We start from the raw sequence: 26,426 nt of genomic DNA on the forward strand, positions 1-26,426 counted from the left end.
ACTCTTCAGGGACCTATTTCTCTACCCAGGCAAATATTCTTAACCCCTAAAGACGGAAGTTCAGACATACACATGCTGATGCACACACGCACACACACACACACACACACACTCTCCCGCACAGACACGATATCTCACACACACACAATCTCCCGCACAGACACGATATCTCTCTCACACACACACACACACACTATCTCAATATCTCACTCTCTAAGCTGTCCATCGTGTTCGATGATGACGCTTGCTCCAGGGATGGGGGAGGGGGGAGTTCACTATCTCATGCACACACACCCACACTGACACTATTTCATGCACACACACACACACACACACACACACACACACACACACACACACACACACACACACACACACACACACACACACACACACACACACACACACACACACACACACACACACACATCATCCACACGTGTATTTCAGGCATGTGTGTTTCTTCCTTTAGCGATGCTGCTGATGCTGGTGGAGGTGGTGGTGACCGTGCTGTGGGACTGGGAGCCGCTGGCTGGAACAGCAGGCCGTGGTTCGATGGCCCGGCTCCTCATGAAGGAGAGCAGCTGGTCGGGGATCTCCGCCAGCACGTCTTTAGCCAGCCGCGCCATGCTGAGCACCTGGTTACCGGAGCGGTCGATGTAGTCACGGAACGGAACAAACTGAGCCGGGAGGGAAACCAAATCATCCGGTTAACAGTGGATTGTGCTCTGATCTGTCAGTGGATCTGTTTCAACCACAATGAATGTAGCTCTAACAAGGATTGATCTCAAGGCTGAGCACAATAAAGACCAGGACTCAGAGAATTGTTTTCCACTGTGTGTGCAAGGATACATTTTACACTAACATTGTACCATACAGATGACCACAAATCAGCAAAGTAAACATATTGAATCATTGTTGCTGGTGGTCCTCTTCTTCTTTCGTTCTGTCCATTTTAGTCATGTGGCCAACATGGCTAAAATGGACAGAACCATAGAAGAAGAGGAGTACATGAAGACTACCTGGACAGAACCATATTAGAAGAGGAGTACATGAAGGCGTTACCTGGACGATGTCTCTCTCAGCAGAGCGCCCCCTGGAGGACACTCTGACCTCGTCCCCGTCTAGCTCCTCCATGGCTGCAGGCAGAAGGGATGATATTTGATGAGTTTGAGAGATTTTAGATACAGCCTATTCCAACCACATTCTGTACTACTTATATTGTGTGCTCTCGTCTTGATTCTTGGTAAGACCGTGTCCTGACTCCTCATTTGGTATTTGAATATATACATGCTGTATACTTTACCTTGAGACTGAGAAATACTGCAGCCACCACCGGCATTATATTATACTGGTCTCCTTTCCTTATGCATCGCCAGAGACCAATTAGAAACTGATTTCACTTGCCCACTCCATATGCAAATTGATACTTTCAATGTATTTGAGTAGCAATCGCCTACTAAAGGCCAGCGCTGGTCTGAGCCTTGCACGGAGCTGCCGGTCACCAGCCTGGACAGCAGTTTAACTGGGAAATGCTATAGGCTTTCAAATAATGGAGGTCAACCTGATCAATTCAATATGCCCCAAATAGTAGACCTATACCATATAAGGTACAAACATGTTCTAGCTATGAAATCACAAGCGTCCACTCCAGCACACTTTGGACGGTAACCAGGGAAACCCTTGGGACTCATCACACCAACCATGTGGCAGAGCGGGTCCCAGTCTTTCTGCTGCCCCCTGGACCTGTTTATGTGGGTCTTCTGAGATCTCAGCCAAGACACAACGAGTGTGTCAGGCCATTCCAAAGTGCCAGCTCATGACCCTGGTCCATGATGGTTTCAGGGCCTGAACCCCACAGCTGTCTCTGCCCACGGACATGACCATCAACTACATGACCATCGTCATCATTATTTCTTGTTAACTGTGTCTCACATGGCCTTTGTGAGTGATTAGCAGACTGAACTATGGGGAGGACGAGGTAAGGTCTGGAAAGAGAGAGCAGGAGGAACAGATAGGAAAGGCTGATGCGATGTAATTGAGGTTCAATGGAGCGAGATTGTATCTGTGTGTGTGTGTGTGTGTGTGTGTGTGTGTGTGTGTGTGTGTGTGTGTGTGTGTGTGCTTTACTGCATCACACCACACAGAGATCTGACAGATGGTGGTAAAGTCATGCCTGGGAAAAGAGAGAGAGAGGGAGAGAGGGAGACAGACAGACAGACGATGATACAGAGAGGCAGCAATGAACTAGAGAGAACATAAATGGAGATACAGGTTTTTTTTAAATGCTGTGTACTGTGTCAACAACAAAGTGCACTCTCGCCTCTTAATCATGCTGTCAGGTTTTCACTACCATGTAGAGAATGGAGAAGAGGGATCATATTGGATCTTAAAGCAGACCGTCCTCTGGGACATTCAAGCGTCTTTCAAATAAAACATGTGTCCTACATGGATGCCAACATTTCTATTAAAGTACATTCAATTTAACGATGTAACATCCTGAGAATCCTCTCCCTCCAAATAGTCTCTTTTCCTCTCATCCCGTTTCTTGAGAACCATCTAGCTGTGGGTCAGTCTACAGAGCAACCATCTAGCTGTGGGTCAGTCTTTAGAGGAGCCATCTAGCTTCGGGTCAATCCATCATGAACCATCCAGCTGACCATCAGGCTGTGTCTATCGAGGCGTCCAGAGGACTTCTACATCCTGGGAAAAGGCGGGAGACATTTGACTTGCAAATCCTTACCACAGGCCATGTTTCACAACACCATCACAAACAACAAGTTCATGAAACTACATATTTTATAACCTTTATAACCTTTACCTTTTACAGGCAAGGCAAGGCAAGGCAACTTTATTTATATAGCACTTTTCAAACACAAGGCAGACTCAAAGTACTTCAAATATAAACATTGTCATACAATAAAAGAAAACAATAGTTAAGTAAAAAAGTAAAATAGATAGAAAATAAAGGCAAAGTTTAAAAAAACATTTTAGAAAGGCAGAGTTAAAAGAAATGCATTTTAGAAAGTGAGAAAATAAAGGCAAAGTTAAAATAATAAATATTTAAGATTTAGCAGAAAGCTAAAGCAAACATAAAAGTCTTCAGTCTTGTTTTAAAAGCTGTCAGAGTTGGGGCAAGTCTTAAATCCTCAGGGAGTTTATTCCAGCTATTTGTTGCATAGTAACTAAATCCTGCTTCCCCATGTTTCGTGTTGACTCTGGGGATAATTAACAGATTGGTCTCAGAGGATCTTAGTGGCCTAGAAGGCTTATGTAGTGGAAGCATATCAGTTAAATATTTTGGCCCTAAACCATGTAGGGATTTATAGGTTAGCAACATGATTTTAAAATCAATTCTCTGACATACAGGGAGCCAATGTAATGATTTAAGAATTGGTGTAATATGTTCACATTTTTTGGTCTTTGTTAGAACTCTAGCAGCAGCATTCTGAACAAGCTGTAGTTGCCTTAGAGTTTTTTTTGGGAGACCTGTAAGGAGACCATTGCAGTAATCAAGCTTGCTAGTGATAAAGGCATGTACAAGTGTTTGTAAGTCTTCGGTAGACATGAGCCCTCTAAGTCTTGCTACGTTTTTTAAGGTGATAATATGCAGATTTTATAACTGATTTGATGTGACTGTCGAAATGTAAATCTGAATCCATGATAACCCCTAGATTTCTGGCTTTGATTGAGGTTTTCAGGGACAGAGATTGAAGGTGTTGGGTAACTTTAAGCCTTTCGGTTTTAGCACCAAATACAATTATCTTGGTTTTGTCCTCATTTAGTTGAAGGAAATTTTGGCACATCCAGTCTTTGACTTGCTCAATGCACTGGCACAACAGATCAATGGGCTGATAGTCATTTGGTGATAGAGATACATAGATTTGCGTGTCATCAGCATAGCAGTGATGGTCAATATTGTTATTTTGCATGATTTGCCCTAGTGGGAGCATGTAGATGTTGAATAGAGAGGGTCCTAAGATCAAACCTTGTGGGACTCCACATGTCACGTTTGTTGATTCTGAAACAAAGTCGCCAATGGAAACAAAGTAGTTCCTATTTTGTAGGTAGGACCTAAACCAATTTAAGACTGTGCCTGAAAGCCCCACCCAGTTTTCTAATCTGTCCAAAAGTATTGTATGGTCTACAGTATCGAATGCAGCACTGAGGTCTAGTAGCATTAGTATTGAGATTTTGCCAGAGTCTGTGTTTAGACGGATGTCGTTTACAACTTTAATAAGGGCGGTCTCCGTGCTGTGAAGGGGTCGAAATCCGGATTGGAAGGTGTCATAGCAACCAGTTGATGCCAGGAAGTCACTAAGTTGCTGGAGAACAACTTTCTCAATGATTTTACTTATGAAGGGTAGATTTGATATTGGTCTGTAGTTGTTAATAATAGAGGCATCTAGGCTCCGCTTTTTTAAAAGGGGTTTGATAACTGCAGTTTTTAAGGCTTTTGGGAAAGTGCCTGATTGGAGAGAGTTGTTAACTATTTGCAATATGTCTATTGCTAGGCAGTCAAAAACATTCTTAAAGTGGTTGGTAGGTAAAGTATCAAGGCAACAGGTGGATGGCTTCAGTTGTGTCACAGTTTCCACAAGAGTTTTAGAGTCTATGACATTAAAGCATGTCATTGCCATGTTACTTTTGCCTGGATATGGTGGTAGTCCAGCATTTTTGTTTAAAGTGGAGACATTGATGGCGTGTCTGATGCCTTCAATTTTATCAGTATAAAATGCTGCAAACTCATTGCATTTCTGAGTGGAATGAAGGTCAGGTGGAATTTGTGTTGGGGGCTTGGTCAGTCTGTCAACAGTTGTAAATAGGGTTTTGGCATTATTAGTATTGTTTTTAATGATATTGGAGAAAAATGTTTCTCTAGCACTTTTTAAGTCTAAATTGTAGGCACAGAGGCTCTCTTTATAGATGGCATGGTGAATATGAAGTTTTGTTTTACGCCATATGCGTTCAGCCTTCCTGCATTCTTTTTTCTGGGCTGTTACAAAAGCAACTTTTCTCCAAGGTGCCTTTTGCTTTCCAGAAATCGTTTTAACCTTATAAGGTGCAATGACATCTATGACTTTCAAAATTTTCAAATTAAAGTTTTCTAAAAGATCATCAGCAGAACATGGGTTGAGAGGTGGTAGCAAGGAGATGGCCTTTTTAAAAAGTACATTAGAATGTTCATTGATATACCGTTTTTTGACAGTATTTGATTTTGTCTGTATGTCGGGAATAAAATATATATTAAAGAAAACACAGAAATGGTCAGACAGTGAAGGATCAGTCACAGAGAGATCTGAAACATTGAGACCCTTTGTGATAACCAGGTCTAGAGTGTGCCCCTTACAATGAGTAGCCTCTTTCACATGTTGAGACATTTCAAATGTGTCCAAAATGGTAAAAAGTTTTTTTGCACACTTATCATTAAAATCATCAGTATGAAAATTGAAGTCACCAGTTATAACTAGACAGTCAAAGTCTGTGGAGATGCTAGACAATAATTCTGTAAAGTCATCGAAGAAATTTGCAGCGTATGTGGGTGGCCTGTAAATAATTAATAGGAGAACTCTGGGGGAACATTTCAATACAACACAAAGGTATTCGAATGATGGAAAATCACCAAATAGCATCTGTTTCCCCTGAAATACATTTTTTAATATAGCAGCAACCCCTCCACCTCCTTTTTCCAGATCTACATACATCAAAAAAGTTATAGTTGGGAGGAGCTGTCTCTATCAGAACGGTTGCACTGTTATTTTGTTCTAGCCATGTTTCAGTTAAAAACATAAAATCCAGTTGAGAAGTGGTAATAAAATCATTAACTAAAAAAGATTTGTTATTAAGAGACCTAACATTAAGTAGACCCATCCTGATGGTGTTATTGATAGGCTTTAAGGTTGATTTGGGTTTGGAGGGAATAGGTATGAGATTTGAGAGGTTAGCAGTGCGTCTAAGTTTCCCTTTGTTTACTCTCTTAGTGATTACAGCAGGAATGCAAAAGTTGCCATGTTTTGATGTAGGCAACCTTGGGTTCAACAGATTATGCAAAACTTCCTTTGTGCTGTGTCTACGGCTGAACCCTTTTTTGTCTCAGTAATAATAAGCTTTAACAGCTTTACGCCTTATGCCCTGAAGTTGACCATCTCATACCCCAACTGAGCAGTTTCTAACTTTTTGTCTATTCATTTTCAAACACATAATCCATATCCCCTCTGAGCATAACCCAGTCATGGGTGCAGCCAATCTCAGGGAATGAACAGTACTGCTTCTCATTGCTGTTGTCTGCTTCTCATTGCTGTTTTCTGCTTCTTATTCCTGTTTTCTCCATCTCTTCAATTTGTCCTCTTCCCCTCCTTACTGTCATATATTTTTTCTTCCCTAATAATTTTTCTCTGTCACACACACACACACACACACACACACTCCCCCTGACCCCAGGCTATGTATAGAGCATAATAGGTCCCACTGAGAGCTTGTGTTTGGCCTGGATCAGGCCTTGGTTCTCCCCTCTCCATGCTTGTGGGGTTCATTCTAATCATTTGGCCAATTAAGGTCTGCAGAAACCCTATCGAGCCAAGGGGACAGCACTTTGCCGTTAGCACAGGGTCCTACTTAGTGTTTGGGCATCACAACTCCATGGTTAAGTGTCCTGGAAATGATGATTCTTATATTAGCAAACCATTACAGTGAATTGGAAGCTCCATTGTGGGCTCAAACCTAGCTTGATAAGGTATGGCTGCGAGGTAACTCATCTGCTCTGATTACATACTTGTAACATACAAAGCAATGTATTCCTGTGTTTATTAAGTGTTCAGAAGATGGACTCTTAAGAATGTTTACTCTGTCCTCAAACATTAACATTGGGCAAGTAAATAACCTTTTTGGGGAATACTTTAACTTTACCACAATATTTGGAGAAAATCATGAGATATTTTCGAACAGAAGTATTTTCCGATGAAAGGAGAAGGAAATGACAGTAAGCAGGTTCTCTGATCAAGGTTGCATTTTTCTTTCAATTTAATCTTGTAGACTACTAAAAATATGTAACAGTGTTAGAATAATCTGAGCATAATAATGGTAACGGCTGTGGCATTTATGCACACCAAACAAGAGTGCCATTACCTGTTTCTCAGCTCCCCACAGACACTCGCAGGAATGTAATTGCAAAGTTCACCGTAACATACTATTATTATACCCAGTGCCAATCAGCCGTCCCCCTGCTGAGCTGTTCCAGCCTTTCAAAGAGCACTGATGGGGAAACAAAATTATGCCTCTAATTTTGCCTTGCTTATACGTCAGACAAGTCAAAACCATTTCTAGAACATTCCAGTTTTGACTCACCTTTATATATGAACCTCTTTAGAAACAGGTTTCTTTTGAGACATTGTTTTTAATAAAACCATAGAGATGCTTGTGCAACTGAAAAATGTGAAGTGAAGTGACCATGACATCATGTAAAACAATTGTCTATTGATTTTGCTGGCCATCACGCTGTGTTTTCCACTTAAATCACTGGCACTCTATTAATCCCACATGGGGGTGTATGTGTGTGTCTGTATGTGTATGCATATATGCATGTTTCTGTATCAGCATGATTATTACATGACCATCACTCGCTGCCTGATGGCTGACTGGTGACACGCAGCACACATTCAAATCACATCCATAAACATGAAGCCACTGACCGTCAAATTCTGCAGGGCCCACTCCCACGATGATGATTGACATTGGTAGGCCGGCTGCCTATGGAGGGAAAACACACACACACACACACACACACACACACACACACACACACACACACACACACACACACACACACACACACACACACACACACACACACACACACACACACACACACCAAGAACCACCTCATCACTCATTGTCCATCACATGTAGAGGTCCAGATCCACCTCATAACTCACTATCCCCATCACATGTACAGGTCCAGAACCACCTCATAACTCACTATCCCCATCACATGTACAGGTCCAGAACCACCTCATAACTCACTATCCCCATCACATGTACAGGTCCAGAAGCACCTCATCACCTCTCATCACTCACTGTCCTCCTCTGGGTGTTATACATCACATGTACAGGTCCAGAAGCACCTTCCCCCTTCAGGATCAGCAGCCCTCATGTCGTCCGTGGACACTTGAATGGCCTCGCTCTATTTTCCATTACTGAATGGAGCCTCAACACATCAACAAGGATGTTTGATTCCAAAATGGAAAAGTTTTGAAAAGTATTGTTTGTATAAAAGTAATTCAGTAGTGTTTTATAGTACTTACCCTTCATATATTAATATTGCATGACAGTACTGAAGCTATTTGTGTTAAATTGGTAAAGCTTATGTGCACGTCAACTTAGTGAATGAGTGTGTAGCATGTCTGGTAGCTCACATTGACCACTGCCTCCTTGGTCTGGTCCATGTCCGAGATCACGCCGTCTGTGATCATCAGCAGCACGAAGTACTGGGAGCCGTCTGTCATGTCCGCCGCACACCTGCGTGCGTGCACACACACACACACACACACACACACACACACACACACACACACACACACACACACACACACACACACACACACACACACACACACACACACACACACACACACACACACACACAAAATGATGAATACGAACATACACAAAAGCATGCAAGTGCACACACAAATGCACAAAAACAGCCACTTAGTGACTCTGACTCTGTATGAGCAGTGATTCTCCTCCTCTCTTCATATAGGAGGGGTATTGACTCCTGTTTTGGCAGTGATTTTCCTACTCAGTGTATTAGTAACATCTTTGGATGATCTTCTATACACAAAATGTTGAAACACTTCCTCAAGTCCCACCCAGATTGTTTTTTTTTGTCCGCTTAATTCTCCAAGGTAACTTTTTTTTCAGCTGAAGAAACTTCAATGCTCGAGGAGAACCATTGGGCAGGAAAACAGAGGAATGAAGCACTGAAATGATGGTTCACCTCAAGCTTATGTCTGTTTCACCTGGCAGAAGCACATGGAGTTGAGAGTGATTCTGTGCGTGTGTGCGTGCGTGCGTGTGTCTATGCTGTGCGTGCGTGCGTGCGTGTGTCAGGTGCTCACAGCAGGGGACTACAGCCTGCTGTCTGTCTAAAGTGGGACTGGCTCTCTTTCACCCGCCTGGGGCTGGAGAGGGGCTAAATGGCACCTCAGGCCCAGCAGGCGTTCTTCTCTGTCTACCTGTCTACCTGTTTGCCTGTCATACCTGCCTGTCTACTTGTCTTATCTGTCTGTCTTTCTCTCTGTCTACCTGTCTTTCTCTGTCTAACCTGTTTGTCTACCTGTCTTTCTCTCTGTCTTACCTCTCTGTCTGCCTGTCTAATATTTGTGTCTTTCAACCTGTCTGTCTACCTGTCTAAACCGTCTGTCCTTCTGTCTACCTGTCTACCTCTCAATATTACCTGTCCAGCTGTGCGTCGTGGACCTCAGCCTCTATTAATGTAAACTAGCATGTGGAGAAAGACATATGTCATACATAATACAAGATCGATACTGATATTATACATGTAGACCTTCAAAGTTTAAAATATTATTATTTATTTTTATTTTAAGGGTAATACGAAACAGGTCTAAATTCTCTATTAATAAATCACGATCTCTATCAAGATACCTATCCTAGCGCACACAGCACAGCTAACGGCTCACAGCTTCCAATCTCTATCAAGACACGCATGCTGGCACACACACGCAGCGCACGGCTTCCAAGACTAAACACATTTCCCCATGGCTACTGTTGTAATGAAAAAGTGGAGTGTCACACACACACACACACACACACACACACACACACACACACACACACACACACACACACACACACACACACACACACACACACACACACACACACACACACACACACACACACACAGCCTCCCACTGACTAAATCCAGAGGAGGAACATGAAGAGGAGGAGGAGGAGGAGGAGGAGGTGGGCGGCGGATGATGGAAGAGGAGGCAGTAAAGAAAGGCGAGGCCGTGTGGGCACAGAGGCAGTGACGTCACTGGGAACAGACAGAAGAACGTCTGTGGGCGGGCGAGAAGAAGAAGAGAGGATCAGGTGAGACCGAGAGGACAGGTTACGTCTCCCCCTTCTCTTACCTCGTGTCTTAACCTTCACGCCGTTCTCCACCACCCCGCTCTCCACCACCCCGCTCTCCCTCTCTCTCTGAAGCAGACTGAAGCAAACTGAAGCGTGTGATTACTCCAGACGCACGCCAATGAACGCTTGCAGTGCACTGGCAGTGTTCTCTCACAGAATAAAGAGGTAGGATTTGATGTGTGTGTGTGTGTGTGTGTGTGTGTGTGTGTGTGTGTGTGTGTGTGTGTGTGGGTTGAGTGTGTTCTCCTCTAACAATCAGGGAGATCATAGATGGTTCCACACCTCTCCAGTTCTCACCCTATATGCTCTCCACACGTGGCTATACCAAGCATAGTAGCACCTATGATGAGGAGTATATGATGAAAATAAAAACTCCTCACGGTGAAGCACTTCTCAAACTGTATGTCACAGCATCTCCATTCCCCCACATACCGGGATGAGGGCCATAAAATACGGCAGACACTTCCTCACTCTGAAGCCCAAAGCGAAACAAGGGCTAGAATCCTTCCATTGGAACAGCACAAAGAGGAGGATTGTAACCTGGCCGTGCTTTTCTACTTTGGACTCCACATTTTAAACGGTCTTAGCTTCTGTCCCTGTGTGCCTGCCTGGGGCTCGGAGCGAGCAAACATACATTTGCATATTAACTAGCAAGGAGACATTCATTCATTATACAATGTTACTGAAATGTTAAAGTCGGACCCCAGTGACAGCAGCAGCAGAACAGAATGAACCCTAGTTACCGGGCCCTACCAATCAGGAGGCAGAACAAAGTGAACCCTAGTTACCGGGCCCTACCAATCAGGAGGCAGAACAAAGTGAACCCTAGTTACCGGGCCCTACCAATCAGGAGGCATAACAAAGTGAACCCTAGTTACCGGGCCCTACCAATCAGGAGGCATAACAAAGTGAACCCTAGTAATGCGGCATTCCAGATGTATCGTACACCACCCGCCCGAGTTGCTCTTAGGCGCAAACGTGACGTAATATCCTGGCTTGTAGCACTTAAAGCGTTCCCGTTTGTCTTTGTGGGCATCGCTACACAACGAGTCGGGGAGGAAAAGTCATTGGCTAGTCATTGTTATTGTTAGCTACATTAGCCTCTTTAGCAGACCAGCTCGAAAACAAAACTTTATTGCACGCACAGCAAGACCGTGCAATGCATAAATTGTTGACCAGATTAAAGCAGCAATGTTATCAAGTGTGAAAGAGCATTTAAAATTAACATTAAAATGACAAACGTGGTACAAATACAAAGAAAATACATCTCAACTACATAAATTACAGGCACAGCCATCTTTTTTTTGTCGAGTCGTACACTGTCCTCGTGGACTCTCAGGAGCCCGAGTGGCACAGGGGATATTACGACCAAAAGGGGGCGTGCCTTGCTGAAATTTTGCGAGACAGTTGGGAGATTTCCCACTTTGCAACTCGGGCGGGTGGTGTACAATGCATCTGGAATGCCGCATTACCATGCCCTATCTACCAATCAGGAAGCAGAAAAGAGTGAACCCTAGTTACCCGGCCCTACCAATCAGGAGGCAGAACAGACTGAACCCTAGTTACCGGGCCCTACCAATCAGAAAGCAGAACAGAGTGAACCTTAGTTACCCGGCCCTACCAATCAGGAGGCAGAACAGAGTGCCCTACCTGTCTATCTGGAAGCCCTGACTGGAGCTGGGCTGAGCATTGAATTGTACTGGCAGCAAAGCACGGCCTCCTCTTAATTAAGGATGGGTCTGCGCAGGAGACCTATGAGCGGTTCACCGTGGGTGAGAAATCCATGCAGAACAGACAACACAGTTTTCTGTGTGTATTCTTGTGTGAATTTCATTTCAATGCAAAAATAGGGAGACCGAAAGAAAGAAAGAGAGACTGATAGAGTGGGTGGATACATACGGGGGGGTTCAGACAAAACAAAAATAGGGTTAGGTGTCATGTGTGTGTGTGTGTGTGTGTGTGTGTGTGTGTGTGTGTGTGTGTGTGTGTGTGTGTGTGTGTGTGTGTGTGTGTGTGTGTGTGTGTGTGTGTGTGTGTGTGTTTATGTTTGTGCGTTCATGCGTTTGTGTGTCGTGTGTGTGGGTCACTCTCACCTGGCCACTTGGTTGATGACGGGGGCGAAGTTGGTGGGTCCATACAGCTGGACGCTGCGCAGGCTCTGGAAGTAGGCCTCCAGCACGCCCTCGATGGCCACGCAGTTGGGGTCGTCTGTGTTGGAGTTCTACATCAGATGGAGAGCATGGTCAGGGCTCCACTGAAGGTCTGCACACTGGAGGCTTCCAGAGGGAGAACACTGACTTATGTGACCGCTAACCTCGTGGTATGCATGGTTAAAGAACAACCAGACAGACAGACACGCACACACACACACACACACATACACCAATACACATACATACAAACAGACAAACACACAGGCAGACTAACACATACAGACAGACAGACAGACAGACAGACAGACAGAAGGATAGATAGCTCCATTCATTTTTTGTCAGAAATGAACAGTTTGAACAGTTGAAAAGTTTGGAAAATCAATCTTTCCAGACACTTCAGCTGTTGTAAGTACTGGTACTTTTCCCTTCAGTTTCTCCTGCTGTGGTTTAACAATAGATTATGCTAATGAGACCCGCTCCAGCGTGACAGGCCCCAGCCTCGCCACGCTCAGGTGAGCCCTAATTGGCTGAGCTGATCAGGCGGACGCCCCTATAGCGAGGCTAACCTTCCAACAGGGGCTGATTGAGTTAGTCCTCCCTGGCTGATGAACGAGGGCATACATTCCCTGGAGGGGTGAGGAACCCGGGACACGTACCCTGGAGCAGGATGGAACTGGGCACATGTACCCTGGAACTGAAGGGGTGAGGAATGGGGGCACATATACCCTGAAGGGTGGAGGAAAACAGGCACACGTACCCTGAGGGGGTGAGGAACACAATGTTCCCTCTTCTGCACCCTGTGAAGCCAACGCTGGCCTGTCACAAAGGATGTTCACTGAGAGAGGGCTGACGTCACCCTCCTTGGGAGGTCCCGGTCAGGGCCGACGTCACCCTCCCTGGGAGGTCCCGGTCAGGGCCGACGTCACCCCTCCCCTCTCTTCCTACCTCTCTCTCTCTCTCTCTCTCTCTCTCTCTCTTCCTACCTCTCTCACTCTCACTCTCTTCCTACCTCTCTCTCTCTCTCTCTCTCTCTCTCTCTCTCTCTCTCTCTCTCTCTCTCTCTCTCTCTCTCTCTCTCTCTCTCTCTCTCTCTCTCTCTCTCTCTCTCTCTCTCTCTCTCTCTCTCTCTCTCTCTCTCTCTCTCTCTCTCTCTCTCTAGCCCTTAGTCCCCTCTCCTCTCCTCTCCTGGTTGAAACCCTTCCCTCCACTGTGTCCGAACAGGCCTGTTGAATGACATCGCCCGTCTTCTTACATCATCCTCCTGCTGCGAGGCTGCAGACGTTCAAAGGAAAACCGAACCTTAGAATGACTCCTTTCAGATGAACAGGGATGTTGTGAGTCACATCGTGTATGGATCGATCCTGACCAGATCTTGACACATAGGTCAAAGATTAAAAACAGACCAGATGAAGGATGGGCTCAAATGGCCCTTCGCAGGTTAAACACATGCTGTTGCATGCATTCCCTGTTAGCGGCACTGTTGGTGTGTCCCACCTGACTCACTTTGAGCATCAGCATGAAATATAGCCAATAAATGGTCTCTCTCTCTCTCTCTCTCTCTGTCTCCCTGTCAACTACGACTCATGGTTCACCCTACAGGAGGCCAACAGAGAGAGAGAGCCCGCACCTCTTCCTCACCCTCACCAGATGTGTCTTACCATAGACAATGGAGCTTGTTCACTATGACAGGAAACTGTAGCTTTGAAGGCTAATGAACAAAGCGGGGAACCAAGTCTGTCTGTCCCTGATGAAAGTAGGCGTCAAGGTAAACGGCAGACTTAATCACAGTCTACAGTCTGTGAAAAAGTGTGCAAGAAGGCGTGTTGTATTAAACAATCTCGCACCAGAGATCCTGACACAAGCATAGATATCAGGTCTGACCGGACTCTCTGAAACACAGCCCCTAGTAGACAACACTCAGATATACTGGCAGTAATTAGTTTGGATATAGTTGCTGCGGAGGCACATTACCACAGGAGCTGATCTCCAGAGTACACAAGATGTCCACATCATTATATCCAAGTGCAAGAGTGCAGGCAAACAACAAGAGTCCTCAAAGACAGAGCAAGATTCACATGTACAATTGTTAAACCTTTTTCTTTGATCTGGCTAAAAAGTAGCAAGCTACAAAAAATGAATTGGAGATATTGGAGACAAAATCATTGGGAGACACATCTGCAATTGACAAAGCTTCGATCGATCATAAGGTCATCAATCAAGAGCATAGATAAACCAAATCATTGACCCTCCCATGGATACCAAGAAAGAAGCATTAATCATACCATAGAGATTCTGCTGCCCAGTAAGACAACCAATAAGGTTGACATTGTGATACAATATTTAAGCCAGGACCTGCAATATGCTGTCGCTGTTGGACAGCATAAACCTCAGAAACAAGTCCAGCTATCTTCTGAATGGGCCCTTTCAACACCAACAATGAATGTACCCGCTGTACTGCCATCCTTTCAAAGCGATATCAGGATGCAGGTCTACGTGACATCTGTTTAGAATCTGGCCTGGTTGTTCAAGGTTTATTGTCTATTGTCCAATGTAGCTGAGGGACAAGCGTTCAATCGTGCAGTAAGAGTGCACAAATGCATCCATGAAGGTCTGCTCTGCGTAGCCTAAAAGGATTTACGACATGGATGGAGGTGAACCATGTCGGTCATGTGGAGAGGGTCAGAGTTTTATTTGCTTTTTAAAAAACGGGCACATGATGACTTTCCTGGTGACAGGAAAGCTACGGAATGATTACCGTGAACATATTTGACATGGAAATGGGGACGTCTGCTTTCTGGATGTCATATCTGGATAAAGTTGGTGACATTCTTCTGGGCCTCATAAGAGCATCCAGAGAGGTGCCTCTGTTTCTCTGTGTCTCCATCGGAGAGATGGAGACACAGAAGCACAGAGAAACAGAGAATGTGTCTGTGTCTCACCAGGGGGAAGGTGTCTCTGTGTGTCTGTGTGTCTGTGTCTCTCCGTCTCTATGTCTGTGTCTGTCTCTGTGTGTCTGTGTCTCTCTGTCGCTGTCTGTCTGTGTCTCACCAGGGGGAAGGCGTGGGAGATCTTGCCGTCTGGGGGCAGCTTGGCCCCGAAGCCGTAGGCTGGGAAGAGCTTGTCGCTGTCGTAGTCCTGGATGATGTCCCCCACCGCCTTCAGCGCCATGGCGTACGCATTCATCTGGTACGGGCTCATGTAGTGCAGCGAGGTGGGCTGAGAGGGGTTCCCTGGAGACACACACAAACACATATGTAGTCACACACACACACACACACACAGATACACAATCCATAATCACACACACACACACACACACACACACACACACACACACACACACACACACACACACACACACACACACACACACACACACACACACACACACACACACACACACACACATCATGCATGTGCATGCATGATCAAACATGGACACATACACACAAGAATGTTTGTTACCAGGGCATGATTGTATTACCCAGTTTGTAACATAAATAGTTTATTAACTGCTATACTGCTCCTCTGATTCTATTTTTAATCTAATTCAGTGTACATCCAACTCTAAAACAGATCTCTCGATAGCTCCTCCTAACTGTGACACATCTCGAAATATCTTAAAACAAATGTACCCAATCATCTTTAATAGCTTTTTTAAGTGCCTGTTCAAAGTGTGACAGGAAATAGGTTTTCCTCTTTACTGTGGGCAGGAAGGGCCACGTGGCTGTTACTTCACTCCCACACACAGCCAGGCACCCGCTCCTACCGTTGGACGCTGTGAAGTCGATGGCCACGGTGAAATTGAGTTGCGTCCTGGTGAGAAACAGAAAGTGTGAGCATCATTCACACAAACAGTGTGTGTTTCTACGAGGGGGGTCGTGCAGGGTGGGAACCACTCACCCTCCTCGGATGAAATCCACAAAGGTGTATTCTGACTCCACTTTGAAAGACAGCAAGGTCACCTTCATGGGAGAGAGCGATAAACAAAGAACTGTAGTCCAGTGAACATTAGGATTGACATATTATCGTCTTTTCTTCACTTCCACAAGTAGAAAATCTATTTTTTCCTACTAATGTTTGACCATCTTGTTTTTGATCTGCATACAGGGAATATTATCTAAAATCAAGGCTAGTAAAAAAATATATGGGATGCTGTGCCTTCATCACAATATGACGTCTCAGTGAAAAATCTTTTTGTGTTTTTGTTTTTGTTTTTGTAAAAAGCCTACCGTCCCTGAGTTCACATATTTCTTCTTCTTTCCTTTCTTCTTTGGATTCAGAACCTTGGGGGGGGGAACAGAGAAATGAGAGCAAGCTAATCTAGAGCATTGAGAGGAACTTCAACCATCACATGGTTTGCACTCAGGGGTGACGAATAAATCAAGACTCTCACGTGGAGCCCACCAGCATTACTTTATACAGACCAAAACAGACTGAATAAAATCAATAAATTCAATTGAACCAATTTAAGTTACCTGGTACGCGTTGACCTGGCTCTGACCTCTGGACAGTGACATGCTTTATCTTCAGAATGTGGGGATCTCTTTACCTGGTACACGTTGACCTGGCTCTGACCTTTGACCTCTGGACAGTGACATGCTTTATCTTCAGAATGTGGGGGTCTCTTTACCTGGTACACGTTGACCTGGCTCTGACCTCTGACCTCTGGACAGTGACATGCTTTATCTTCAGAATGTGGGGGTCTCTTTACCTGGTACACGTTGACCTGGCTCTGACCTCTGACCTCTGGACAGTGACATGCTTTATCTTCAGAATGTGGGGGTCTCTTTACCTGGTACACGTTGACCTGGCTCTGACCTCTGACCTCTGGACAGTGACATGCTTTATCTTCAGAATGTGGGGGTCTCTTTACCTGGTACACGTTGACCTGGCTCTGACCTCTGACCTCTGGACAGTGACATGCTTTAGCTTCAGAATGTGGGGGTCTCTTTACCTGGTACACGTTGACCTGGCTCTGACCTCTGACCTCTGGACAGTGACATGCTTTAGCTTCAGAATGTGGGGGTCTCTTTACCTCGTAGACGTTGAACTGGCTCTGACCTCTGGACAGCTCTCGGTAGCTGGTGGTGAACTCCCCGATGAAGTCATGGCTGAACCAGAGGAAACACACAATCAAATAAAGGAGAAGAGAAACAAATAGAGTAAAACACTCCTGCAGCTACGCTATGGCTTCAAATGCTCATTATTCTATCATTATTTTAAGTTCCACTGCTCTTGAGAGGATATGTTTATTCTCACACCTGCTTCCAACCAGTAGCTCCAAAACAAGCTCTATCTCTCTACACATCTGTCTGTCTGTCTGTCTGTCTGCATGTCTGTCTATCTGTCTGTCTGAATATCTGTCAGTCCGATTGCCCGTCTGTCTGTCTGAATATCTGTCTGTCCGTCTGTCTGTCTGTCTGTATGTCTGCCTGCCTGTCGGTTTATCCCCCGGCAGGTTGGCGTTAGATGAAATGTAATGTAATTAATGTAATGCTGGTATTACATTTATTATTCTATCTTTAGCCACAGGTAAAGAAGTAGATAGAGAGAGATAGATAGAGAGACAGAGAGAGAGACAGTCAGGTTGGGGAGGGCTAGAGAGTATAAATGTGCCAGTAAGCCAACAGTGATATAAAAAGGCAATAGAAGAGATGAAATATGATGAAATAACACAGGAAGGACGCATGGGTAAGCCAGGTGTTTATAGAACCACTGGATCAACTTCCAATAAGAAAGGCTGGGGGGTAGAGGCAATAGAAAACTCATAAAGTCTTGCCAACACCTCCTCATCTGGAGGTGGGCTGATGAATCATCACTTTACCCACACAAACACAGCCGATGGTACGCTACCTTCCATCTCTGTCCCAATCAAACACGTCCACCTTCACTGTCCTGGAGAGAGACACACACAGACAGACAGACAGACAGTGTTAAGAAGCGATCAGAGAGTGAGAGGAGAGCAGTGCATGGAGCTGAGAGGAGACTCACCGACGAGCCTCCACATATTTACATAATACACATAATACATAAAACGCCCCAACGTGACCCCATTCGTCTGCTGTGCCGCTACGCAGACGTGTAATAACCGTGTCGTGAGATCATCCGCCTGCGTCTGGTGCGGCTCCGTTCTCCTTTTGAACGGAGGTAGTGTGGGGAGTGTGAAGAAGTGTTCCTGGACGTGTGGCTGCCTTTGTGCGGCGTCCGTGTTGGTCCCAATAACACCAGCGCTGGCCAGAGGCGCTCGCAGCACGGCCGACTGCTGGCATTATTCTCACCACCACGGGCCTGGGTCCCCCGCGCTGGGCAGCCACGATGGCCGCCGTCGAGAGGAAGTCAAGGTGTATCTTGAGTCCAGGACGTTATCTCCCCTGTTACCCCCATAATAAAGGAGCCCTGGCATACCCCTGTGAGGAAACCTATGATCATTATGTTATTATATTTATCCTTTTAGTCCCGTTTTGGAAGCTGTGGTGTTTTATGTTTTGTTAATGCCCCTAGTGGTGGTCGATGCTAGTGCAGCCTGCTATAAAACAGGAAGTAGCCATTTTGTGTCAGTCTACATGTGGCATTCAAGCCATGATTCTCAGCTCCACAATCTCATGTCATCCTTTGTTGAGATACCTGTTAGACGCATTGTCTCGAATTATGCTGATGTAGAAAACCCAAAATTTCTTGCCTTTAAAGTGGAAATGAAGCAGTCAAATAAAACAGATGTCTAGTTAAATATTTAAATTTACCATAAATACAAATAAAGTCGGAAATATGACCCGTTATTCAGAATAAAGCACAAACAAGTTGCATTAATTATAATGTTTTCAGCCTGTGCGCCGCCATCTTTGTTTTCAGAACGTGATGACATCACGAGCAGAGGTGTATAGTAACGAAGTAGATGTACTTCGTTACACTACTTAAGTATTTTTGAGGATTTGTACTTTACAATGTTTTTTTTTTATCAGGACTTTTACTTTTACTTCACTACATTTAAAAGTTAAAAAATATACTTTTACTTCGTTACTTTGACATTTGCCACCTCGTTACTCGTTCCAAATTAAAATATGTTATATTATATTTGTATGAGCTGTGTGATACCTCAGTCAGTAGGATACTAAACAAGGTAATACGAATTGGCTAACCATGTTTTATCTGCAGTGGTGAAAATGTGACTGATAGTAAACATGTGGATTAGTATCCTAACCACTCTGGCTAGATTAGATTTTAATGTAATTGTAATGGGATACTTTTGGAAGAAAAGGAAAAAAAGTTCTATACCACATTTCATTCACCTGAAAAAGTTAAATAAAAAACAAGGGGAGAATAATTTTGGGTTGTTTTGCTTCTTTTCATGCGTACTATAAAATACTTGTACTTTTACTTTTGATACTTGAGTATATTTTTTCACAAGATACTTTTGATACTAAGTACATTTAATGTGAGCTACTTTAAGACTTTTACTCAAGTAATTTTCCTTTAGGAGACTTTAACTTTTACCAAAGTAATTTTCAGTTATGGTACTTTTACTTAGTTATTTTTTTCAAGTACTTTATACACCTCTAATCACGAGAATGGTTGGTACAACATGTTGTTTACATAGCGGTCAGCTAAGAAAAGTACACCAGCAGCTGGGCTACCACGCTGCCTTACAGTTCGTTCATTTCATGATACAAGTAATTGTCGTGCCATTTGGGTGTGCACATGAATATGCGAAAATAGTGCAACCGACGGTGTTTGACAATGGATTATTTTGGCGATGGATTAGAAATCATCAAGGGCATGGAGCGAGTTAGTCTGCAAACAAGACCATCGGGATTGTTGGGGGGGGCTTGGGGGATTTGGATAATCGTGACACGTAGCATAATCTCGTTCCTCTGTTGGCAAGCGCGTTTCTGCGCTCCGTCTCTGCGCATAAGAGAAACTCCCGGGTCCGATTTGACAGGTCTGTCCGTGTCTCCAGCACTATAGCCACTAAAATTTAAAATTGTTGGCACAGCATCTGGCTTCAGGCGATTGGTGGGACGGCGAAAAAATCTCCCATCTTCAGCAAAAGCTCCCTCTTCGACGTAATCAGACTCTATAAAGTGGTCGCTACATACTCTCTGCCCTGGTCCCATTGGGGGGCTGAGGCGTTTCAATGCAGCTAACCATCTTCGGAGCAGTTTAGGCTTGTTGACTGGAATAACATGAAAATGAACTAATTTACCGCTCTCTTTTACCCGATAATATTCGTTTGAACAGCCAGGGGCAATTCGAAGATCTGCCATGTTTATTTGACAGTTAGCGAGCAAGCACAAACAAACGCTAACCATTCTGATGACGTAGCGCCTGCATTTTTAAAACATGGCCGCGCCCTAGTGATGAAAGTCGTTATCAACATGTCATTTTCCAGTGAAACTACTTGAATTTCAGGTTTAAGGAAAATCCATGTATTTCCAAAAATGAAAAAGCAACCACAAAATGGTCACAGTTCTCATTGCTTCATTTCCCCTTTAATGTGAACCATGTTTACTCCACAAACATTTATTCTACATGCTATGCAATACCTCATGCTTAGCCTCTAGCCTCCATTGTTTGTTCTCTTTATACTTGCATGTTTTTTACATTTACCACTTGCTGTAATGACAACATTGCCTTTTATTCTTGTTTTACAATTTACAAGCTTTTTTTTCTTGTTTTACAATTTACAAGCTTCAGTAAACACACTCAAATACATAATCCCATTCTCCTTGAATCATTGAAGTTCATGTTTAACTGACTGGATAGCTGGATGTTCATCTAGTGAGTGAACAGTACAAGTCCTTTTATTCCAGATGTATTTCTTGATCCTGATAGAGAACTAAAGCCAACAAGAGCCAGGGCAATGGAAGAGTTAGACACAGAGATCATCCACACGATACATTCTCGATGAAGGTTCTCCTCCCTTACTATAGCTCCAAACACGCCCCAGAGCTTCTCACCAGAAATACCTTAAATGTTGCTCAATGAGCAATTCAACTCCAACTAAACGTAATGTGTACATTTATGAATGCTTTATCAGCTGGCATGCGTACAGCCTGTCATTAGACTAAGGTTGGCTTTACACGACAACGATCTGAACACAAGCCGCAAAAGTGGCGTTGTGTTCCCACTTTGGGTGGAAATCTGCGTGCATATGGTGACGCAAAAGTGTGTGAAATCCGACATGTTTGTTGTGGTTTGCCTGTACTGCACGTGGATGTGACCTAAACGCATACGGGACGAGAGCCAGTGTGAGCAGCTCAGAGCACACCTTTTGCGTTGTTAACCCTTTAGACAGAAACGCAACGGTGGAGCGTTTTTAAGATTTCCACTCTGGAGGGTGGGTTCGTTTTTTTGCGTTTTTAAGCCCTGAAAACGCTGTCGCCGTCTAAACGAAAGGCACACCTGATCAAATATTTTGTTGGTTTCACCCGGGAGCGTTGTCGTGTAAAGCCAGCCTATGACTCAGAAAAACGTAAATGTCCTCAAAGAGGCAATTTGTTGTACAGCATAGAACACACAGACACTTCAATATCAGCACCATCATTAGGCTTTACAACGGTACACAATAACTTAAGAAACGGATGAAATCAAATGATGCTAGGAGTTTGTAGGGCTGGTGTCCTCATTTGGAGGAACTTGTGGTTGACGAGAGAAGTAGCCGTGCCCTGCAGTTTGATACGGTGTTTGATACGGTGTTTGATGTGGTTTTTGATATGGTGTTTGATAGTGTTTGATGTGGTTTTTGATATGGTGTTTGATAGTGTTTGATATGGTGTCTGATGTGCACCTTGAAGCCACATCAAAAGTACAGTATGTGGTATGCATGCTGTGATGGTGAACTTTGAACTGTGACCTTTGCAGGCCCTCACCTGTCATAGTCCCCGTTGCAGAGGGCCCTCACTGGGAGGGTGAAGGACTGCCACACAGGATTCAAGTTGTTCTTGATCACCTCTGTTTTATGGCAGATGGTAAATCTGAGGAACACACACACACACACACACACACACACACACACACACACACACACACACACACACACACACACACACACACACACACACACACACACACACACACACACAGACATGCACAGACACACACACACACACACACACACACAAACACACACACCATAATGACTAATTTAAAAGAAGATGTAAGAAAAGATTTTAAATAAAAAACGAATAAATGAAAAACCGACCAAAACGATCAATAGGGATCTCACAGAAAGCCTGACAGGAGTGATGAGTTGATCCTTGTCTTCTTGCTACTTACTGTAAATCCCCTAGATTAAGAGCCACTAAACCTTTGTGTATACACTTTGTATCTGACACGTGAGATTCAGAGCGCTGGCTTTCAGTCACTGAACGGAAGTGAAAGTGACATTTGAAGGCATTACAGCAAAAAAATATACCCTTAAAAAGGCCTTGTTTACTGGAGCCAAACCCTGGCTGAGGCAAGAAGAGCCACAGGCTATACGAACCAAACACACCACAGATACAGACCAAACACACCACAGATACAGACCAAACACACCACAGTCCAAACACACCACAGATACAGACCAAAAACCACAGTCCAAACACACAACAGACCAAACACACCACAGATACAAACCACAGTCCAAACACACCACAGATACAGACCAAACACACCACAGACACGAACCAAACACACACAGATATGGACCGAACACACGCTCTTATGCAATCTAGGACATGCGGTAAGATCCACTAATCTATGCCCTAATTACGGATGAACACCAGTGTGTGAATTGAGCCAAAGCTGCGGAGGAATGTGCTTGAGGGGACAGCGGCTCCCGGCACACGTTTGCTTTGGCCGAGGGCCTCGACAGATGGTCCTTGTGAAGAGGAGCAGATACTGTGTCTTTCCGTCACACACACACATACATATGGTTATGCTGGGCAACAATTCAATATTATTGCTAATCGTCTGTGTTTGCAGTGTTGGCATTAAAGATGCTGTGAGTGAGATATCATATTGGGATGAGGTTGTTATTCTCTTCAAAAATAAAATACAAAACATATCTGTGGTATCAGATAATTTCTCCAACCAGCTACCCCAGACCATAGTGAGCATAGGCATGATCGACCTCATGTCCACCTGATTCTTTTAATATAACATATATTGATTTTCTCAGTTCTTTCTTTAATACTATCTTCATGATGACACTCTTTGTGTTCATGACAGGGGCGGGCACACACACACACACACACACACACACACACACACACACACACACACACACACACACACACACACACACACACACACACACACACACACACACACACACACACACACTCACGTCCCGTCCTCGTTGCTGCGGTAGAACACCAGGAAGGGGTCCGACTTGCCGAAGAAGTCCTTCTTGTCCAGCTTGTTGGCACAGAGCTGCATGGTGGCGATGTCCTGGAGCAACAAGACCAGCAGTCAGGGGATCTAACCATGCATTGTCTTGACATTGCTTTAAGGGGCTGAACGTAACACTTATGGCCTTTATTTGACTGCTATTTATTGGAGTCGGCCATTAGTGAGTTAAACACACTCGGTTGACTGTGCCTGCTTCTGTACGAGTCGATTTTGATTTTAGACTGCTCTAACTCTTTTCTGACCAATTAGTGCATCTCTTCCGTAATTGGCTCGGGGAACTTGCCGGTCAATCACAGGTGCGTGAACTGCAACACTTTTCAATGACAGAGAAACGTAGAGAGTGAAGGGGGCATAGAGGGAGGGCACTGCTTCTGGTTGTTTAGTTTAAGATCTGTTATCTTCTGCTCATTCTGCTCTCTCACTCTCTACAAACCTCTAATCTGCCTTCAGCGGTTTGAATTAAAAAAATAAGAAAAAATATCTCCAGGATTAACTGAAGATACAGGGCATTTTAGAACGCTTCTAGAATTGCTTTTGTGTTTGAATCTCCCTCCATACTGCTCACACAACCACACGCGTGTCGTGTGAAGGTCCCTTCCAGCATTTCCCTGATCCCACAGATCAATTACAGCTGGGGGCACACGGATTATTCAAATGACTGTCAGGCAGCTTTGAAGTGTGTGTGTGTGTGTGTGTGTGTGTGTGTGTGTGTGTGTGTGTGTGTGTGTGTGTGTGTGTGTGTGTGTGTGTGTGTGTGTGTGTGTGTGTGTGTGTGTGTGTGTGTGTGTGTGTGTGTGTGTGTGTGTGTGTGTGTGTGTGTGTGTGTGTGGTTAGATGATGAACATGATATATGTTTTTGCATGGCATTAAGGTTCATGTTGATCTGTATGATTGCCGTGTCAAATGAATTACTTCCTAGGCGAGGAAACAAGACTAAAAAAAGACTGCATGAATAATTCATGGTTCAGACATTATTCACGTGTACCACCTGACAACATAGGAGAAGATACACAATACTTGAATCATAGAAAGGTTGAATGGTTGTCAGTGATGTTGATAAGGCATACAATTTTGGGAAAATAGTGGTTTAACATTCCAGGCCTAGTCAGCACACACGCCCAGACGGACCCTGCTACAGTCAGACTGGCCACTCTGGTTTCACTAAAGGTGCTTTAAGGACCATTTAAGAACTGTTTGTCTAAGTTTAATTTGAAAATAGTAAATGTGCAGTTAGAATATTCGTTCAACCTATTCTAGGTTGTCTGCACCGGTCTCTGTATGAACCCATTTCATTTGAGACAGCTCCTGGTTAGTTTCTGACCCATCAAGGCATCTTCTTCCTGTGTGTGTTGATCATGTACTGTACTAAACAGCGTCCTGTGTTGATCATTTACTGTACTAAACAGTGTCCTGTGTTGATCATATACTGTACTAAACAGTGTCCTGTGTTGATCATATACTGTACTAAACAGTGTCCTGTGTTAATCATATACTGTACTAAACAGTGTCCTGTGTTGGTCATATACTGTACTAAACAGTGTACTGTGTACTCATATACTGTACTAAACAATGTCCTGTGTTGATCATATACTGTACTAAACAGTGTACTGTGTACTCATATACTGTACTAAACAGTGTGTCGATCATGTACTGTACTAAACATTGTCCTGTGTTGATCATATACTGTACTAAACAGTGTTCTGTGTACTCATATACTGTACCAAACAGTGTCCTGGGTTGATCATATACTGTACTAAACAGTGTCCTGTGTACTCATATACTGTACCAAACAGTGTCCTGGGTTGATCATATTCTGTACTAAACAGTGTCCTGTGTACTCATGTTCTGTACTAAACAGTGTCCTATGTACTCATGTATTATACCACAGCATACTTTATACTGATGTACTCACCCTGCAGTTACTGAGCTCCTCAGCAGAAAAGACAATACATCCACATTTCTTCCCTGGAATCCCACTGAGAGAAAGAGAGTAGAGAGTGGAAAACAGAGCGAGGGAAGCAATGGAGTGTAGAGTTAAGATGTGTTCACCACAATTGTAATTATTGCATAAAAGCGATTTGACAAACACAGCGTAATCAAATGAAATCAGTGAAAGGAGCGGTGGGGGAAACAGATGACAGTACATCTTGAACTGATGTACTGCTGTTTCAACCTGATACATCTGATTTATTACCACGCAAATGTGTCATGAAAAACAAAGATTTGGTGAAAGGGGATATGTTTGATGCATATGTAGAAACAAACTAGCATTGACCATGATCCATAAATGCTCAATATAACATATTAGTTCAAATACAATGCTCAACATATTGCACGCTCATTAACGTTTCTATCAATCCATCAGGGCCTTGATCCATGCAAGACTTCTAGCTTGTGCACGTTGTCCATAGCATCGTTGGTCAGCGTGAATCAATCTGTATTGTTGTGTTTAAGACCCGTACATTGTTCTACAAGCACCCCAGATGGGCTAATTGTGGGAGCTCACCTTTGCAATTTCGAAAGAAACATTAGACATATCATGAGATCAAACTGCAAACATGGACCACAGAACCAAATAGATGCAAACACCTGCATAGCGTACGTATGTACGTATGTACGTATGTACGTATGTACGTATGTACAGATACGTATGGTGTTTCTTTCCCATTACAACTCATTACTCCATCATTACATTCTCCTCCTGCCCCCAGGCGACATGGCTGC

General features: G+C 44.0%; 1 protein-coding gene across 1 annotated transcript in view; it reads right to left on the reverse strand.

The window, feature by feature from the left end:
- Positions 1 to 434: 434 nt before the first annotated feature.
- Positions 435 to 26,426, reverse strand: part of LOC311338297 (copine-9-like) — a gene marked incomplete at its 5' end in the record, with an annotated part of 79,610 nt that continues 53,618 nt past the window's right edge. Inside the window, 14 exons of the mRNA XM_084463519.1 lie at positions 435 to 680; positions 1,066 to 1,139; positions 7,689 to 7,746; positions 8,412 to 8,514; positions 12,249 to 12,376; positions 15,357 to 15,538; positions 16,078 to 16,124; positions 16,212 to 16,273; positions 16,541 to 16,594; positions 17,347 to 17,422; positions 18,165 to 18,206; positions 22,178 to 22,282; positions 23,638 to 23,741; positions 25,615 to 25,678. Of these exons, the coding sequence (XP_084319645.1) occupies positions 447 to 680; positions 1,066 to 1,139; positions 7,689 to 7,746; positions 8,412 to 8,514; positions 12,249 to 12,376; positions 15,357 to 15,538; positions 16,078 to 16,124; positions 16,212 to 16,273; positions 16,541 to 16,594; positions 17,347 to 17,422; positions 18,165 to 18,206; positions 22,178 to 22,282; positions 23,638 to 23,741; positions 25,615 to 25,678 (1,333 nt within the window). The 3' untranslated portion in view covers positions 435 to 446. The remainder of the gene's footprint in view (positions 681 to 1,065; positions 1,140 to 7,688; positions 7,747 to 8,411; positions 8,515 to 12,248; positions 12,377 to 15,356; positions 15,539 to 16,077; positions 16,125 to 16,211; positions 16,274 to 16,540; positions 16,595 to 17,346; positions 17,423 to 18,164; positions 18,207 to 22,177; positions 22,283 to 23,637; positions 23,742 to 25,614; positions 25,679 to 26,426) is intronic.

Source organism: Micromesistius poutassou (assembly GCF_964030765.1).
Source record: "Micromesistius poutassou genome assembly, chromosome: 2".
NCBI classification, from domain to species: Eukaryota; Metazoa; Chordata; class Actinopteri; order Gadiformes; family Gadidae; genus Micromesistius; species Micromesistius poutassou.